This window comes from Pteropus alecto, unplaced genomic scaffold (genome assembly GCF_000325575.1).
Source record: "Pteropus alecto unplaced genomic scaffold, ASM32557v1 scaffold124, whole genome shotgun sequence".
NCBI classification, from domain to species: domain Eukaryota; kingdom Metazoa; phylum Chordata; class Mammalia; order Chiroptera; family Pteropodidae; genus Pteropus; species Pteropus alecto.
Window position 1 is genome coordinate 2,423,801 of NW_006435779.1, and position 19,122 is coordinate 2,442,922.

The 19,122-nt window shown below is 40.7% G+C and overlaps 1 protein-coding gene across 1 annotated transcript; it reads left to right on the forward strand.

Annotated features, from left to right (window-relative positions):
- Nucleotides 1-1,934: 1,934 nt before the first annotated feature.
- Nucleotides 1,935-15,609, forward strand: LOC102898251 (cystatin-13). The gene is made up of 3 exons (XM_006911451.1): nucleotides 1,935-2,162; nucleotides 6,201-6,314; nucleotides 15,526-15,609. Exons 1-3 carry the CDS (start codon nucleotides 1,935-1,937, stop codon nucleotides 15,607-15,609), a joined length of 426 nt encoding a protein of 141 aa, XP_006911513.1.
- The last annotated feature ends 3,513 nt before the right edge of the window (nucleotides 15,610-19,122 follow it).

A 19,122-nucleotide genomic window follows, 5' to 3' on the forward strand; every position in this document is an offset into this window, starting at 1 on the left:
TAGTCCAAAACTCAGAAATTTAGAAAGTCAAGAGGCACTGAACGAGAGTGAAGACTTCTGCACTAGGGGCACACATTGGTGGTTCTTGGTGAGCCTGTGAACTGAGGACTGAGAGACTCTTGTCAGAGATGTCACTCACTTGAGTGTCATCAGAAAGGCTGGGCTTACCTCACAAAAGGGCCATAGGTGTGACCACTTGGCCAGGAGTACTGCCAGAGAGGGCAGAGGCAGCCCTGATCTCAGGCCCCACTGACACGTCGATCAGGCACAGGGCATGAAGTGAGCATGCTGGGGACAGAGCGTGGCCCATGAGGTAAGAGCTGGTCAGCGCTCAAGTTCTCAGGAAGGAGAAAGATACTACCTGTGGTCCAGGACAGCCAGCTTAAGGCTCAGCAAGGAGGAACTCGGTGAAGAGCTTGGTTCTGAGGTGGGTCTAGAGTATAGTTGTGCTGAGTGGCTTCCAATAGTGTAACTTATTCCAGAGATCACAAAACAGAAAGGCCCACAGGCCGAAGTTTGCTGCTCGAATCACGTGTGTATCAATGTAAACTACTGAGCAAGAAGCAAGGCAGTGAGAAGGAGCAGGTTAACATGCTTAATACACAGGGCAAGTGGGGCAGAGGTGGACCATGGGCTAACCATGTTCTCTGCTGTATCAGTCTCCTACTGATGGGGGTTACGAGAGCCACGGTGGAGGTTTGAGCAATGTGATCCAAAAGGTCAAGTCTGCCTGGCATAGCTGGCCACGCTGGGTGACCTCCTGCACAGCCTGAGATTTGGTTTAAATTTTCTGGGAGAGAACACATGGGGCCAGAATGGCATCACCAGTGGGCGGCCAAATGTGCGAATTTCTTGTGCATTTAGTGTCTGTTGGATATCAGGATCACCTTCTGTGTTCAACTTAGGCGTGCAGTACTTACCACTGCTCTGTAATGTACACAACTGGATTCTGCCTGTCTGTCAGTCTTAGTCATCGTCTACACTTAACAAATCTTAGCTGTTTTGCCTGTCTTATGAACTACATCCTGATTCATCTTCTATAGTAGAATCTCCTCAAAAGCAAATGCACATTAGAAACTGTGATCTGCACACACATGTGTGTCAGGTTTGAGTCAGGATTGAGTCAGGGCAGGCAGCAAGGTAAAGCTCCCACTCAGTCAAGAGGCCAAGTCAAGGCTTGACTTCTTTTTGAGTTACATTTTCTTTAGTATAAAAGGTCCCACGGGAATGGCAATGATTAAATGAAATAAAACATGTGCTGTTCTTATTACAGGGCCTGGCAAGACTCACTAATAATAAATACGTCCCAGTGTGATTACTAATGAGCCTGACTAGAAAGAGGGGAGATGCAGGGAGCAGTTTTGAGGCCTGTATGAAGACTTTTATATATGTCTCTGGAAAGGAAACAAATAAGAGGAGTTTTGAGACCCACATTCTCCCTGTGGCAGCGTGTCTGGTGCAGGTCCTTGTGCCCGTTTGTGCGCACAGACCTGATACAGATAGGCACCTTCACTGGATACACAGGGATCTTGTAGACAGGGCAACAAAGGTCATCTTGCAGGAAAGAAAAGGTTGTGTGTGTGTGTGTTGTGTGTGTGTGTGTGTGTGTGTGTCTGTGCGCGCGCGCGCGCGCAAGCACGCACATGTGCACGTGCACTCGCATGTATGAGTACATGGAGATATGCATCCTTCCAGAAAGGAAACAGCTAAGATGCCAAAATAGGCTAAATTGTGACTGCAGATTTCTCACGTGGCTTCTCTTTGGGGAAGGAGAAAGAGAAACCCACAACAAAGGTAACAGTTCTCTCCTTTTCACCCATAGCAGTGCCAGGAGGAGCTGGGGAGCAGAGGCATTAGGACCAGCCTAGTCCACCCCAACCACAGCCCAGGAAGCAGGGGAGGAATTCAGTCTGTGCTCCCTTGGCTGAGGTGCCATGGCCAGATTCTGCCCAAGCCTGCTGCTCCTAGTGGCTGCTGTTGTCCTCGTGTCCAAAGGTGTCCATGCCTGGGGCTCACCAAAGGTGGTGAGAAAATTCCAAGACATCCCGGAAACCTATGTTTATGTGCAACAGGCACTGTGGTTCGCCATGAAAGAGTATAACAAGATCAGCAAAGACAAGTACATCTTCAAGGTGGTGAAAGTTCTAAAGTCCCAGGAGCAGGTCAGTGAGCATTTGCTCCTTGTTGTTTCTCTACATGTCTGTGGTTATGATGGGGCTGTTATCCATAAATGGCTACTGAGACCAGGGATTGGAAAGTAACTCAGACATGCTTTTAGCCCAAACATATTAGTTTTATTTTAGTTTATTTTTTTGAGAAAAATTAATTGTACTTTATTCTTTATTCTCAAATGAAATATAAAACACCCATTAAAATTATTTAAAATTGATATAGTTACATCACAAAGCATAGGAAAAAGCCCAGAAGGGCTCTTGAAGAGGCCAAGTTTGGGAAAATTTGGACTAATAGCATCAAAATGAGTAACGACAGGGAGGAATTATTACACAGTTGACAACAAAAAACAGAAACAAAAACTACAAGTTTAGCTTTTACTGGAAAAGGGCACCGAGGCAGAGAAGGAAAGGCTCTTCTTTATAGAAAAATGCCTACCATAGATATAAAAGACTATGTAACTAGAAAATCACCTTTTGCAAACACCATGGTAATAATTAATTCAGGCAAAGATCATTAATGAATTCTATAATCATTGGTTGAGAGAGTTCTGGGAACAAATTTCTGCATAGATTACTTAATTAGTTATAATGGGGAAAGATACACTCTCTGGTGAATGCCTTGCTCACCAAATGCACCAACACTTGGACAGATTGACATCATGAGCCCCTGACGTGATGTCACTGAAAGGACACAACATAACCTGTTTATGTTATTCTTGCTCAAAAGGCATACCCTGAATGTAGTCATGAGGAAAATTTGACAAATCCCTATCATGGAGCATTCCATTAAGTCCACTTAAAAATATCAATGTCATGGCAGGAGAAAAAAGGTGGCATAAATGTTAGAGGCTCTGTTCATCCCTCTGGCGACCAAATCAAAATTGTGACAGAAGCAAGGAGCAGCAGCAAGGAAAAATCAGCTGGGATGAATAAGCCATACAACTAGGGAGAAATCCAAGAAATCCAAGAAATCACTCTGCAACAGCAGAAGGTAAGATGGGATGAGGATGTGGAGCTGCCTGGTCTTGAGCAGCTGAGTGAGATAGATGGAGGCTGCAGCATTGGAAGTGGCAGAAGCCTCTTAAAAGGACCGTGTCTGCAAGCGTATTTTCACGATGACGGACCTGCTCACTCTGAGCACTAGTGCCAATCTGGCTGCACGCAGGGGGCACCTGGGACTTACAGATTGTTGGAGTGAGGGCTTAGGGGAGACTCGCTTGGTACAGAAGTGCCAGCAGTAACCATTGTTCACCGTAGAGCCCTTCCTCCTACCAGTGCGCTGGACACAGCACCACCATAGCTATGATATCATCAAACAGGATAACAGAGGTCACTCTTCCCAGAAGATTCTCTGAAAGCACCCCTACCCCAATTCAGGGCCCCACCCAAGCCACATCCTCAATGAATCAGGTGCTCCTTGCTGAGCAGCGCCTAGACTCACACTGGAGGCAGCTGGCCTCAGTTTCTAGTGTGGACTTTTGAGACAACTATAAGCACAACATCTGTGGATTGCTTGCTGAATCTTAACAGGTGACATTGGAGGGATAGAGACTAGGGCTAAATTTGGCCTGAAGCTGAACCCCTCTCAGGACTGTGCCACTGGACGCCTACTTCCCAAACCTGGACTAATAAGACCGGGAGACAGGAGCTTTGTTTAGTACATAGAAAGAGACACAGAAAGACAGCCAAAATGGGAAGACAAAGAAGCAAAAGCCATATGAGAGGACAGAACAGAGATCCAGATATAATGCAGTCAAGTAATCTAACAGATGCAGAGTTCAAAACACTGGTAATAAAGATGCTCAATTAATTTTTGGGAAGTGTAGAGAACTTCAACAGAGAGATAAAAAACATAAAAATGGAAATGGAAATTATAAAAGGGAACCAGTCTGAAATGAAGAACACATTATTTGAGATGAGAAGTATATTAAATGGAATAAACAAAGGAATAAACGAAATAAGTAAAGAAGAGGATCAAAAGCCTTATCTAGAGGACGGGAAAGCCAAGGACACAATCAGAACAGCAAGAGATAAGATGCTAAGACTATAAAAATAATTTAAGGAGAATATGGGACACTATTAAGGATCCACATATCCATCTGATTGGTGTAACTGAAGAAAATCAAGATGTTGAACAGATGTTTGAAGAAATAATAATGGAAAACTTCTCTAATCCGGGGAAGGAAATCCCAGGAAGCTCAGAGAATTCCAAAAATCAGGGATCCAAAGAGGCTCACACCAAGACACATCGTAATTAAAATGTCAAAGGTTAAATACAAAGAAAGAATATTAAAAGCAGCAAGAGAAAAACAGATAGTTACTTATAAGGGAACACCCATAAGTCTGGCAGCTGATTTCTCAAAAAATACTATGCAGGCAGAAGGGCTTGACAAAAAATATTCGACAGGATAAAGACACAGGATCTATAACCAAGAATAATTTATCCAGCAAGACTATCATTTAGAGTAGAAGGACAGAAAAAGAGCTTCCCAGACAAAAATAAGCTAAAGAAATTTATCACGAGCAAGCCAGAATTACAGGAAATGTTGATGGGACTTCTTTAAGAAGAAAACCCATATATCAAAAACAGGAATAAAGAATGGTAACAACTACATCCCTATCAACAAGTACCTCAAATGGAAAAGAATTAATGCTCCAACCAAAAGATAGAGTGGCTGAAAGGATAAGAAAACAAGACCCCTACATATGAAAAGGAAGGGGATGAAAAAAGATATTGTTTTGATGGACTTAGAAGATATTTAAGTCAGACAGAGAAAGATAAACACTATATGATTTCACTTGTATGTGGAATTTAAGGACATACTCCTCAAATATAAAGCAGTAGTTTTCAGCTTGTGGATTTTGCTTGGCAGGGGAGTTTTAGCAATACCTGGTCATCACAACTTGAGGGCCAGCTACTTACATCTTGTGAGTGGAGGCCAGGGATACTGCTAAACACATTACAGTGCACAGGAAGCCCCCCACAGAGAGTGATCCAGTCCCGAATGTCAATGATGCTGAGGTTGAGAAACTTGACATCCAGTTTTAAAAAAGTTCTCGGAGTATATATGTTTGGAAGTTGTCTAGTTAAAATGAAAGTGAACATTATTTATTGCATTTCCAACCTGATTCATCATTCCTGAGAGCACCACCATAAGCAGGTTTGCTCTGTCCTTCCAGACATTTTCTATACACTAACAGGCATAGCTGAGAAACTTCAAGGTAGTCATGAAATCACATTTAGAATTCTGCCTACCACACTCATTTTGTTCAATGCCCAGGCAACTTACCTAGAATTTCTAAAAATGTTTACTATATTTTCTGAATCATCTCTTTTTTTTTCCCCAGGGGGCAGTTATTGTGTTTAACTTAGCCATTCTCTTTCATATATTCTCTCCCCTAAGTCTTGTAAAATTTGTTTTCTTCTTAATTTTTTAATAATAAAAGTCTACATTTGCCATTGTGAGGCTCCGTGTCCCCACAAGGCAGTCCTGAATAGAAAGGTGATAGTGGGCTCTGCACAGGTGAGGAGGATACCCTGGAAGTCAGGGATTTTGGAGAGTGTAGCACATGAAATAAGGTCTGTATTGGTAAAATTACCAAAGCATGGAAATCTTTAGAGAGAAGCAATATACTCTAAGCAGATTTCAGTTCAGGGATGTCTTTTCTTCACTTAATATCTATTGACTAAATATGAAGGTGCTATAACCTCTGCTATTTACTTTCCAAGCTCCAATAAGCAAACCATTAGCTTTCCCAGAAAAATTTCTATGGATAATAGTTTTCTTGCTTTATCTTGGGGACAGTTGTCATTACTTTAAAATTAAATGCCATGAGAAACAGACAGAGAAACAGAGACAGAGAGAGATATCGAAGTAAGAACCACTTCTCCAATTACTCCAAAACTTCTGGCAAGGAAACTTTAAGAGAGAAGGTCATTAACCCTAAGCAGTCAATGACATTTATTTATCAGAGTTGACTATGAATGCTTTTATGATATTTAATTTTTATATTACTCATTGACAGGTCACAGATAGTTTGGACTACTTTCTTGAAGTCAAAATTGCCCGAACAATGTGCAAGAAAATTTCAGGAGAGAATGAAAACTGCTTATTACAAAAGAATCCGAAAATGCAAAAGGTATGTGGCTGAGACAGGGAGAAGTGATGGCCATGGTTAAGTTTGTGTTCTAAGCAGAGTAAACTGATAGAATCGACTCTGCTTTGAATTTTGAGTTCCCTTTTTAAACCACATTCTGATTATATTCGGGACTGAGTATGGCCAGGTTCTAGACATAGATCACTGTTTTTATAATCAATTTGTGACCTCCCCTGCTGCCCCACCACACACACTTAGCAGCTTAAAGCAACACCGAGTCATTATTTCTAAGTATTCTTCAATCTGTCCCTTGTGGTGTGTGCTGGGGCAGGAATGTTCCAGATGATTGCTCTGCTTTCATGTCTGGTGCCTCAGCTGGGACAGCTGAAACATTAGGAGGCTGGCTACCATCTGTCTCACTCTGCTCAGGGCAAACTGGCACGGTGACCAGTTACTCTGATTTATTCAGGACAAAAAAATTTCCTAGGATGTGGGACTGTCAGTGCTAAACTAAATGAAATCCTGAAAAAATTGAGACAAATTGATCATCCTACACTTGGTCTTCCTCACAACATGGTGGTACCAAGAAAGTTACATTTCTAGGAGGAGGAAGCAGAAGATGCTAACAGTTCTCCTCAAGCCTTAACTTGGAAGTTCCCAGAATGTCCCTCTTACCACATTCTTTTGGTCAAAGCAGGTCACAAGATCAGCCCAAATTCAAGAGGAGAGCATAGACTCCTCTCTCAATGGGCAAGATATCATGAATATACTTGCAGGAGAGGAATTGATGGTTAATATCTTGGTGGACCATCTGCCCCAGGTACCACCTACTGGAGAGTACTTACCCAGTAGAGAGCATAGTGTGACTAACTCTTCAGGCTTGTGATTGTTTTGCAGCTGGTAATGTCAGAAGGAACTTTCCTTGGCTGATTCCTGTAGTCCAGCTGCTGTATGGAAGACCTGAAAGTTTGGGGACAGTCTCAAGACTCCTACCCCAGTGACTTCTCATGCCCACTATAATCTTATATGTTCAGTCTTCTATTTCTTCATGCCACAAATGAGGAGCAATCCCAGCTTGGGCTGGGTGTTACCAGGACACATGTCCAGATGGGCACTGTCACAAATGGGTCAGTTCGTCTCTCAGCCTCAGTAAGAAATTTCCTTACCCTTATCATATTGGCTTAACAGAGACATTTTGGATTTAAATTTAATTTTTTTAAGTAAACATAAATATTTTCTAAAAATATATTCTCATAAAAATATGTGATAGAGGTAATGGCATGCACCTCTGGGCACCCTTGAGGATCCCCCAATTCTGCTGTCCCTTTCCTAGGAGTAACTACTGGGATCAACTGTGTAGATATCTTCAAGATAATCTTACTACAAATTTGTATAAATGGATACAGTCTTTCTTCTTCCTGTTTTAACAACTGCTGATATATTATGTGTATTTTGATGTAACTTCCCTTTTCACCTTTTTAAATTTGTCCTGGTGATCTTTTCATAGAAGTTCTTTCCAATTTTTCTCTTTCATAAATGATGTTGCAGATTTTCTCTCTCTCTCTCTCTCTCTCTCTCTCTCTCTCTCTCTCTCTCTCTCTCTCTCTCTTTCTCTCATCTATCTGCGCCTGTCTATTTTTCACCTATTTAATATATACCTAAGGCTGGCACAAGACATGGCTAAGCATTGATAATGTCAGATTAGAGATTGCCGAAAATTACCCAGACATGTTCAAATAAAAAATACTTCATATTCTAATGAATAGTAGGCACCACAGTAGGACACTAAAATGCAAGTGAATGGCTACATCTAGAGAATGGACACTGGTCATAAATCATTAGAAATTGTTTTCAAGTTAATAACATTTCAAAAATTCTGGTAGGTACTAAGAAAAGTGTATAACCATCCTCCTAAAATTGGTAAGTAGAGTTCCTATCCATTTAAAAAAGATTTTATCTATATCTATAGAGTTTTGTGTGGTTTTCAAAATGTGCATAAATTTTGAAAATTTCTCTTGTTTTGTTTTTAATTTTCACTCAACAATATGTTTTGAGATTTATTCATATTGGTATTCTGCTATTATTTATTTATTTATGCCAAAGGACTTTTTGGGCCAGTTGATATATATAGAAATAGGCTAAAAATAGTTTTTATTACCGTATATTGAGCTCTTATATGACTATATTACATTATATTTAACCATTTCCTTATTTTGGAAACTTTTGGTTGTTTTAAAATCTTAACAATGCTACAGTGAAAGTCATGGTGCATGTTGACTCTCCCCAAGGATGTTTTTGGGAGTGGGACTTCCATATTGTGGAGTACACGAAACTTCAACTTTAGTGTGGTGGGCCACACATGATGCATAACTTCAATTTTACTCTCCAAAGTGGTTGATCAGCATATTTTCCATCAGTGGTGTGTGCTATTGTTCATTTCTCCTCAGCTTTGCCAACACTTGGTGTTATGAGTCTTAAATTTTTTCCAGTCTGATGTATGTGAAATATTATTTCATCATTTAACTTTGTATATCTCCTTGATTTCTAGTAAGATTGAGATGTTTTAATATTCCTAGTGAACATCCAGATTTTCACTTTTAGGACTGGAATTTTAATATCCTTTTCTCTAGAGTAATCAGGAGTCTTCTGTTAGGAGCCATGGCCTCAGGTGGAGAAATACAGCCAACACACTGTAAACCCTCAACTCATTCTCCTCATGCCTCTCACTTTCCTGCCTCTATCCCCTTGGCCAAACCCAACTGGAAACCAAAGAATGCCCACTGCACAGACCATAGAGGTCAGGGGGCAAGGACACCCATTGGCGCAGCCCATAGAGGTTGTCAGTTTTTTAAGACATGTTGAGTAAAGACAAGAGGAGTGTAGACCTGGAAGAACAAATGGAGTGAGTCCGGCCTAAGGGCAGGAGTAGAAACAGTGAGATCAGTAAGAGTCTATTAGGAGTCTATTCCAATAGACCAGATGAGAGATGATGTTGATTAAGATGGTGGAGGCTCTCTGTTCTGGATGTCTGTGAAAGGCTTGGTCAGAATTTGCTGAAGTATTGAACATGGAGTATGAGAGGAGGAAAGTCAAGAACGACTTTAAATTTTATGGGGTTTGGAGGTAGTTCACTTTCTTGGTTTCCTCTTGTGCTCTCATTCCATATATTAAGTACGTGTCAATCAACAGACTTCCATCACCTTGCTTGCATCCACTGATCATGCAAGATTCCTCCTTGTCTTTGCTTTTGCATGGGATCCTTTCCTGTTTCATAGAGCTCCTAAAGATTTTAGCTTACCTGTTTCCTTTAATTACGTATTGAGGTTTACAGAGGAGAAAAAAGTAAACATCTAGGCACCTTAAAAAATAAATTTTAAAACTTTGTGTTATTTTAAATAGTTATTGGCCTGATTTATTTAATGCAGAAAATTTGGAATTTTCAAAAGTATTGTTGTTTAAAACCAACTATAAATACTGTTATGTAAAGTTTACCACTGTCAATATATTGTTATGCATTCTATTTTTTCTATATTTTATATTATGTTTGCATTTTTGCGTAGTTGAAAACCATACTGTATACCGTTTTATAATCTAGATTTTCATTTAATAATAAACTCTAAGGATTTCTAAAACTCTAAAATTACTTGAAAGCATCATATAATGAAACTATTTGTTTTTACTTAATGTTTCCACATATTATTTAGTTAATTTCTGAAAATTAAGTTTTTCTAATTTTTAGCTATTATGAACAGTGTTTTAATGAATATTCTTCTTTATTTCTATTTGTATATATATCTGATTATTGTTTCCTTATAGGCAAAATCCCCACAAGTTGAATTACTTATTCAATATTTTTTCACCTTTTAAAAGTTTTTAATATACATTGCTAAAATGTCCTCTAGGATTGATCTTGATAATGAAGTTTTCAATTCCTCTGTTGCACGATTGTTTACCTTGACTGATCCGGAAGTTAAGCAGTTAGTTAACTCTCTGATAAGCCCAATCTCTTCCCTCCCCACCACTGCCACAAACCAACTCAGTCCATCCTGAATGACCGTCTGGGCTGGATGCACCTCCAGCCTGGCCTCAGTCCTTCAGTGGCCTGTCTGATTTGCTGGTAGCTTGGTCCTCTTTTCTCCCTCAAATTGATCCCTTAGTCTTTGCATTTTATACAACTTCAATTCTACTTGATGCTGTCATTCATGTTTCCATTGATATAATGGAGATATACTTGCTTTATCTTTTATTCTAATTGAATAACATTTTTAGGAGAGAGAGGAGGGACACAAGAGAATTCACCCCCATACCATGAGCCCGAAGTCCTGCTCATTCTGCAGGCCTTGGGACGAGTGCCATGACTCCTTTCAGTTCCTTGACTGCAGGCTTTCTTGGTGGTCTCTGTCCATACTTTGGCCCCTCTCCTTATGACATGCAGGACCTTGTGCTATTCTTCTTGTGCTGCCTCCCCTGGGAAGGACCCACTGGACTTTCCATACAGCATGGGGTCTCCATAAACTGCAAGGAAGTTGGGGGTGGCTGGATGAGGACCAAATCAGGAGGTGAGGATTTCTGAGACTAGCCAGTTTTTGAGCTCCGGCCCTTGCTCTCCTAGAGCTAACACAGCCAAGTCCATGATGACTTCAGATCACAGGGAAGTAAACTGGCAGGAGTCTATCCTGGTCAGTGAGGCTGGTTCATCTGCCATCAGATTCCAGGTCAACAGCTCTAGGGCCTCTGTGGGCATGGCTGGCTCAGAACACTTCTTAGCCCCCTGAAGCCAAATGCTCACACCAGAAAATGGAAACATGTTTATTTTTTAATTTAATTTAAAAAAATTTAATTTAATTTAATTTTTTTTTAAAATTATGGTGACACTGGAAAATGAAATCCAGTAAGTGTCAAGTATACGATTCAACAGTAAGGCATATATATATATATTGCATTGTGTGTTCACTGCCCATAGTTACATTTCCTTCTGTCACCACATATATGACTCCTTTTACCCCATATACCTCCCTCCTTCCTCTCCTCTCTCCTCCCCCACCATCTGGTAACCACTAGTTTATTTTCCATGACCATGAGTCTCTGTTTGTTTGTCCTGTTTGTTTGTTGCTTTTAGGATTATATCCCACATATAAGTGATATCATGTGGGTTTCAACTTTTTCTGGCTGGCTTAATTTGCTTAGCATAATTATCTCAAGTTCCATCCACGTTGTTGCAAATGGCAGTATTTCTTCTCTTCTTATGGCTGAGTAATATTTCATTGCATATATGTACCACAACTTCTTCATCCAATAGTCTGTTGTAGGACACTTCTATTGTGAAGTGTTTTGATCATAAATGTATGCTGTATCTTGTCGAAGGCTTTTTCTGCATCTATTGATATGATCACATAATTCTTATTTTTTAATTTGTTTATGTGCTGTATCACGTTAATTGATTTGCGTATGTTGAACCATCCCTGTGCCCCTGGGATGAAGCCCACTGGATCATGGTGTATAATCTTTTTAATATGTTGCTGTATTCAGTTCGCTAGTATTTAGGATTTTTGCATTTTCCATGAGAGAGATTGGTCTGTAGTTTTCTTTTTTTTGTATTATCTTTACCAGGTTTTGATATCAGAGTAATATTGGCCTCATAAAATGAGTTGGGAAGTATTACCTCCTCTTCCACTTTTTGGAAGAATTTGAGGAGAATAGGTATTAAATATTCTTTGAATGTTTGGTAGAATTCACTGGTGAAGCCATCTGGTCCTGGGCTTTTACTTTTTGGTAGATTTTTGATGATTGTTTCAATTTCCATACTGCTGATTGGCCTATTTAGATTTTCCAGATCTTGATTCAGTCTAGGAAGGTTGTATCTTTCCAAGTACTTATCCATTTTTCCTAGGTTGCTAAATTTGGTGTTAAATACTTTTTCATAGTATTCTTGTATGATCCTTTGTATTTCTGCGATGTCAGTCTTAATTTCCCCTCTTTCATCCCTGATTTTGTTTATTTGTGTCCTTTCTCTTTTTTCTTTAGTGAATCCAGCCAGGGATTTGCCAATTTTATTAACCTTCTCAAAGAACCAGCTCTTTGTTGCATTTATTTTTTATTTTTTTCACTATCATTTATTCTACTCTAATTTTGATCATTTCCTTCCTTCTGCTGACTTTAGACTTCATTTGTTCTTCCTTTTATAGTTTTTAAGATGTAGGGTTAGGTTGTTTATTTGGGCTCATTCTTGTTTTTGGAGATAGGCCTGTAGTAATATGAATTTCCTCTTATGACCACTTTTTCCATGTCTCAAAAGTTTCGATATGTTGTGCTATAATTATCATTCATTTCTATGTATCTCTTGATCTCTTCATTTCTTCTCTGACCCTGTCATTCTTCAGTAGCATGTTTTTTAAATCTCAATGTATTTGTGATTCTTCCCACTTTATTTTTACAACTGATCTCTAGTTTCCAAGCTTTATGATCAGAGAATATGGTTGATATGATTTCAATCCTCCTATATTAGTTGAGGCTATCTTTGTGTCCCAGTATGTGGTCTATCCATGAGAAAGTTCCATGTTCACTAGAGAAAAATGTATAAATGACTGTTCTGGGATGAAAGGCTGTGAAAATGTCAATTATGTTCAGTTGGTCTAATGTATCATTTAAGGATTTTTCTCCTTATTAAGTTTCTATTTGAATGATCTGTCCATATCCAAATGTGGAGAATTTAGGTCCCCTACTACGATAGCATTTTGGTCTGTTTCTTCCTTTATTCCTGTTAGTAATCACTTTACATATTTTGGAGCTCCCTGATTGGGAGCATAGATATTAATAAGTGTTATATCTTCTTGGTGCATGATTCCCTTTATCATTATGAAGTGTCTCTTAGTATCTTTCTTTACATTTTTAGTTTGAAGTTTATTTCGTTCAATATTAGTATCACTACTCTCGCTTTTCTTTGAATGTCATTTGCTCGAAATATCATTTTCCACCCTTTCACTTTGGGTCTATATTTATCTTTGGAGCTGAGATGTTTCTCCTGGAGGCAGCATATGGTTGGGTTTTGTTTTTTGATCCATTCTGCAACTCTGTGCCTTTTTATTGGTGAGTTCAGTCCAATTACATTTAGGGTGATAATTGACATATGAGGTCTTCTTATAGCCATTTTATCTTTTGCTTTCTGGTAGCTTGGTGTTTCTATTGCTTCCTTGTCCTTGTGTGTCTGTTTTTGTTTGTTTGTTTCTTTGTTTATTTTGGCTGGCTTTTGTGGGTTATCTTTCTGGTCCTTTTGGTTTTATGTTATATACTTCAGTTCTGAATCTTTGGCATGTGGTTACTGTATATATACAGTTGTCCATTTTCTTCTGCCTGTGCCTTATCTCAATTCCCCTTTGCATATTTGGATCTTTGAATCCTCCCCTTTTCAGTCATTGTTGTCTCAGTTAGTCCCTATGTATGCTGAATGTTCATTACTCTCTTGCTATAGCAAATCTCTTATTGTTTAAGCTTATAATACCCTGTTCTTCATAAGGGTTGCACTTCTCTGCTTCTATCTGCCTGCTAGTCGCCTTACTCTCAATTACGTATTTTTTTAAAAATCATTTTGTTTTAGGTGAGTGACTCCTTTCAGTATTTCCTGTAATGCAGGCCTCATAGTGGACAATTCCCTCAATTTTTATATGTCTGGAAAGGTCTTTACTTCTCCTTCACATCTAAAGGAGAGCTTTGCTGGATACATTATTCTCGGCTAGTAGTTCCTTCATTTAGTAGTTAGAATATTTGATTCTGCTCCTTTCTAGCTTGTAAGGTTTGTACTGATAAGTCTGATGATAATCTAATAGGTTTTCCTTTATAGGTCACCGTCTTCTTTTTCCTGGCTGCCTGGGAATTCTTTCTTCGTCATTGATTTTTTGATCATTTTCATATAATGTGTCTTGGAGAAGGCATTTTGGGTTGAGATAATTGGGTGTTCTATTCTTGAATTTCAAGCTCCAGCTCATTCCTTTGATTTGGAAAATTCTTGTCAACTATTTGTCTGAAAATGCTTTTTAGTCCCCGCTCTTTTTTCTCCAATTGAGAAGGTCTATTATTCTTATGTTCATCTCCTGATGATATCAGCTAGTTCTCATATTTCTCTTTTGTTTTTCATTCTTTGGTTTCTCTCTTTTTCCTTCTTATTTATTTCTAGATTTCTGTCTTCGATATCACTGATCTTTTCCTCCATTTGGTCGACTATTTCCCTAGCTTGCTATTTCAGTTTTCATCTCTTGCAATGGGTTTTTCATCTCCACAAGTTCTATTTGGTTCTTTTTGAGGGTTTCCATCTCCTTGCTGAAGAACTCATTCTGCTCATCTAGTTGTTTTTTAAATTCCTGAAATTTTTGATATGAACTGTTTTAGATCTCACTGAATTTTTTCTGAAGTACCGTTCTGAATTCTCTGTCATTTAAGTCACGTATTTCTGTCTTTAAGCTTATTTTCTAGAGATTTTTTTTTTCTGAATTGTTTTGTCACCTTGGTTGTTCATGGTGGTTAATGGACTATTTCTCTGCCTGGACATTAATGGAAGTGTATTCTGTCGTTTTTCTGGAGAGATTTATTATGTAAAGGTCTCTCTTTAGACTGTTGGTTTCCAGTAGGTGGCGTCTAAGTCTTAATAATGTCTTTTTTTTTTTAATAGCTATTCAGTTACACTTGCTACCCTCAGTCTCAGTCCCTGTCAGTGTTAGTGACAGTTTTGGTAATGTTTGCTCAGATTCCCCTGGGCTCCACAGTGTACAGTCTTGGACGATATGAGGCTCGGTCTTGTGTTTTGCAGCCATGGCTGGTAATAATCAACTATTGCTTCTCCGCTATCCCCATTTCTCTGCCGTCCTCACTTCCTGCGTTCTGCCCTGATCCCTGGACACTGCCGCTGTGTGGAGCTTGCATCTCTCTCAGGCAGGTTTGTTCAGGGAACATGCCTCACTTTCTCCCCTCCCCCTCCTCCTGCAAGATATTCCTACTGCAAGATGCGGCTTCTTTGTTTCTCTTAGTTTACCACCCAACTCCTGGTGTTCTGATCTGCGTAGCTCTTATTTGCAGATGCCTCACTCAGACATGCTGGTGTGTAGTTTGGGTGTTTTTGTTGAGTTTCAGATATTAAGCTATTGTTTCAAGCAGAGAGACCTAGGGACTTCTCTCACTCGCTATGCTTCTCTATTTTTAATTTTTTTTTAACATTTTTCTTTCTTAAAGCTAATTATTATTATTATTTTTTGGTCTCTTTTAGGAGTTCCTTTGCACCTTTATTGTTGCATCCAGACCCTGGAAATTTGAACTCACTATGCTGAAGCAACAATGCAAAGATATCTAATTATCTTCTAGTACATTCTGCCACTCTCACTTCTATTTTAAAGAAGAAGCAGACACTTGCAAAACATTTAAATAACACAGTTGACCCACTGACTTTGTTTCTGTGGGTTTTTTGCTTTTTTATGTGTTCTTCAGGGGTTGATGCTGAGAATGTCATGCCTTTTTACAGTGTTGAGCAGCTCTTCTAGTTGACTAATTCATTTACCAGCAAGGACAATCTGTTACTGATAATGGAAGAGAGTGTGAACCTGTTTCCATACTTTACTAGACTCTGAGCACAAGTTACTTTTCATAGACAGCTTTCTGAAGAACTAACAGGAGGACCCAGCCCTCAATTACTGCAAGTTGGTGGGTAGTTTCTGCAAGGTCCTGAGGCTCTGTTTGCCTTGAGAGTGTCCATCCATGGATCCATCCAAAGATTTCCACAGAAATCTCTCTGCTCAAAACTCCTGGGAAGACACAGTCTAATGGCTTCGAAATTGTTTTAAGCCCAAGATCAACTGGGAAGATAGTTGGGTCATTTGGAAATTGGTGTTTTACTTTAGGTTTTGAATTGAAGAAGAAAAAATGCAAGAGTTATGGTGCATGGAGAGTAGGCTGCATTTGCGTGTGCATATGTGTACGTGCACGCACACAGTAGGACGCATTAGCTAATGATGCGTGACTATTGTATTATTAATGACCCTGTCTTTATTGGCTTAAGCAATTTATTTGTTTCTCACGGTGTCTATGAGTCAAGTATCTGGGGGTGGCTTGGCTAGGGGGTTTCAGGTGTTACCTGTCATGATGGGCATCTCCCAAGGGTTGCTGTGTGCTAGGTAAGTATGGTGGCTAGCTTACTCCAGACAGAGTGTTCTGAGAGACCAAAATGGAAGCCATAATACACTTTGTGACCAGGCTTCAGATGTCACACATCATTACTTCTTCCTTGTGTTGTTGGTCACTCAGATTAGCCTCAGTTCAGTGTGAAAGGACTCTACAAGAACATGAAGAAGACTCAGAGATGGGGATTAGTAGAGGCCATCTTTTAGGCTGGCTACTACAATGTATGAGTGTGTGCGTGCGTGTGCATGTGTGTGTGTGTGTGTGTGTGTGTGTGTGTAGTGCTGGGCTGAGATGATCACTAGGAAGAGCCACTTTCTAAAACTTGGATGTGGAAACTGTAGTATTGGCATGTGGGTCAAGACCAGCAGAGAAATATCAACAATAACACAGGAGCAAGTTCTAACTTAGACTTATGAAAATTGGTGAGGCTCAAAGGCTACCTGGCTGAAAGGTAAACACTCCTTGAGTGTTCTTTTCTGGCAGGGCTGATGACAAGCACCTGGGCCTCTCTGTCTGAAGGCTTCCTCTCTACCTGTGAGGGGGCAGGCTGGAGTGCTGGGGAGTAATGACCCTGTGAGGAGCCCTCAGCCATTGGCCAAAATTGGAGGATAAATATCCCAGCCTTCTGACACGCCAGGAGATAAGAACAAGGTTATTCTATCTAGTTTCTGAAAGATGCCCAGCAAAATGGAGCCTCAGTTGCCCACATTGTGAATATGCTTACTCTTATAAGCTGCTTCCAGTTCCACTTCCCCATTGCCCATCTGGTGTTTTTTGGGATCACCACCAAATAAACCACTTGAACCTGAATTTTTGTCTCAAGGTCAGCTTCTGGAGGAAATAGCATCATAGGGGAGCCCGAGCCCACTGTGAGTGGTAGACTGACACTTGCCTGGATGGAGTCAGGTAGCAGGACATGCTTCAACTGCACTTCCCTCACCTTAGCCAGTGGCCCTATCCTGGGGAAAGCACGCCCTGGCCTCTCCCCTCCTTGGTGTGCTTATAGAGTTCTGGGGACACAGGTGGAACATTTCTTGTCCCATTGCTTCTCCCCACCTTTAGACAGTGATCTCTATGTTGCTACTTGCAGCACCTGCAGCCCACACCTTTCCACCCAACTCTATCCCCAAGCCCCAACCACTGTGGTTGCATAGCCTGTACTGCCAGCCCCCTTTCCATAGGGCCAAATTCCTGCCAATTCCTTGCTCTATAGCCAGAGCTGGCTGGCCCACCTGGTCCCATGAGCAGACTTTCAGAAGGGCTTTCTTCTCTAAGCCCTGACAGGATGGTTGCACATCTGGAGGGACCTGGGGTATTCACATATCCTGGGCTGGCCATTTCCCTCTTGCCAATAATACCTATTGCAAGCATCTGGGGCCAATCAGACTTTACTGTCTACATCTAAGGTCAGTAGTGCACTGCTTTGGTTTTAACTCTTCAAAACCTCCTGGGCCCTTCTGATAATATTGAGTCAAAATAAATAATCAGGATCGAGAGAGCTCAATTGACTAATGAGAATTTTGAATTTTTATTTGCCCACAGTTGATGATGTTTTATGTGTGATAGAGGGAACTAGAATGTGTGGACACTGGGGCTCTGAAATGATTTGGTATTGGCTCATTCTCTTCTGAGTTTCAAAAGCTCATTAAAACAAAGTCTGTGACCTCGGCCACCCAAGGACCAGCAGCCCATCAGAAGTTGCATGCTATCCCCCAACCTCTTCCTTAGAGATGGTGCTCCTAAGATGACACATGGATGAGACAAGTGTTGGCTTTGTTGTCACGTCCTTTTTCCCTCCTTAGATAATGAAAAAGGGAAGAAAGAGTCGAAAATACATCTAAGTAGGGCGTGTTCCTTTCCTGGGCTGGATGGGCATGGGGTGGGGGGCAGGGAGAAACCAGAGTTCTAATCCCAGAGGGTGTACTGGGACCTGAGGGAGGGTGTGAGCAATAGGAACCAATGTGGAGGTCTGGAATGTGTAATTGTACTGAGGAGTATGCAGGGCGAGGACCATGGACAGCAGGGTGTGTTTCTATGTACATCATCTGACAGTACCATCCCTGGGCTCCAGCCGCACCTCTTCTTCTCTCCTCCATGAAGGCTTCTTGGCCTCTGCAAAGGAGTTCTCCACCTCATTGTTACTTTGTGTTCAGTCTTGTATTTATTGAGCCCCAGGGCTGTGCCCTGACCCTGACACATTGGGAAAGCTGAGGAAAATGTCCAAGTGTCCCCTGGCAGATGGGAAACTGGCTATAGATCAGAATATGGGATACGTATGCAGAGCATTTGATATCAGAAGCAGGCAGCTATTTTCTTCTGCTGCCCCACTTGATTCTCAGCTGCAGGCCTGGGAATTCATTCCTGGGAATGCTTTCCAATAAGTCTTGGCTTATGGGTGGTTTCAGGGAAAAGAAGGGAGACTTTACTGATTTATGATATCAGGGGTTCATGTCCTGACCAGATCTACCCTCATAGGGTGTCCAGGGTTCTGGGTGTTATTGCTGTGTAGGCCCAATTATTGGTCTTGAAGGAGCTGTGGGGAAGTTCCCAGCCTCCCTGTGTGGGAAGCTTGGAAGCAAAGTCCATTCCCACTGGACCTATGGACACAAAGATTTGGAGCCACTGTGCTGCTCACGCAGATGACCAGGAGCTGGGGAATCTCACACTGGGGGAAGCATGAGCTCTGACT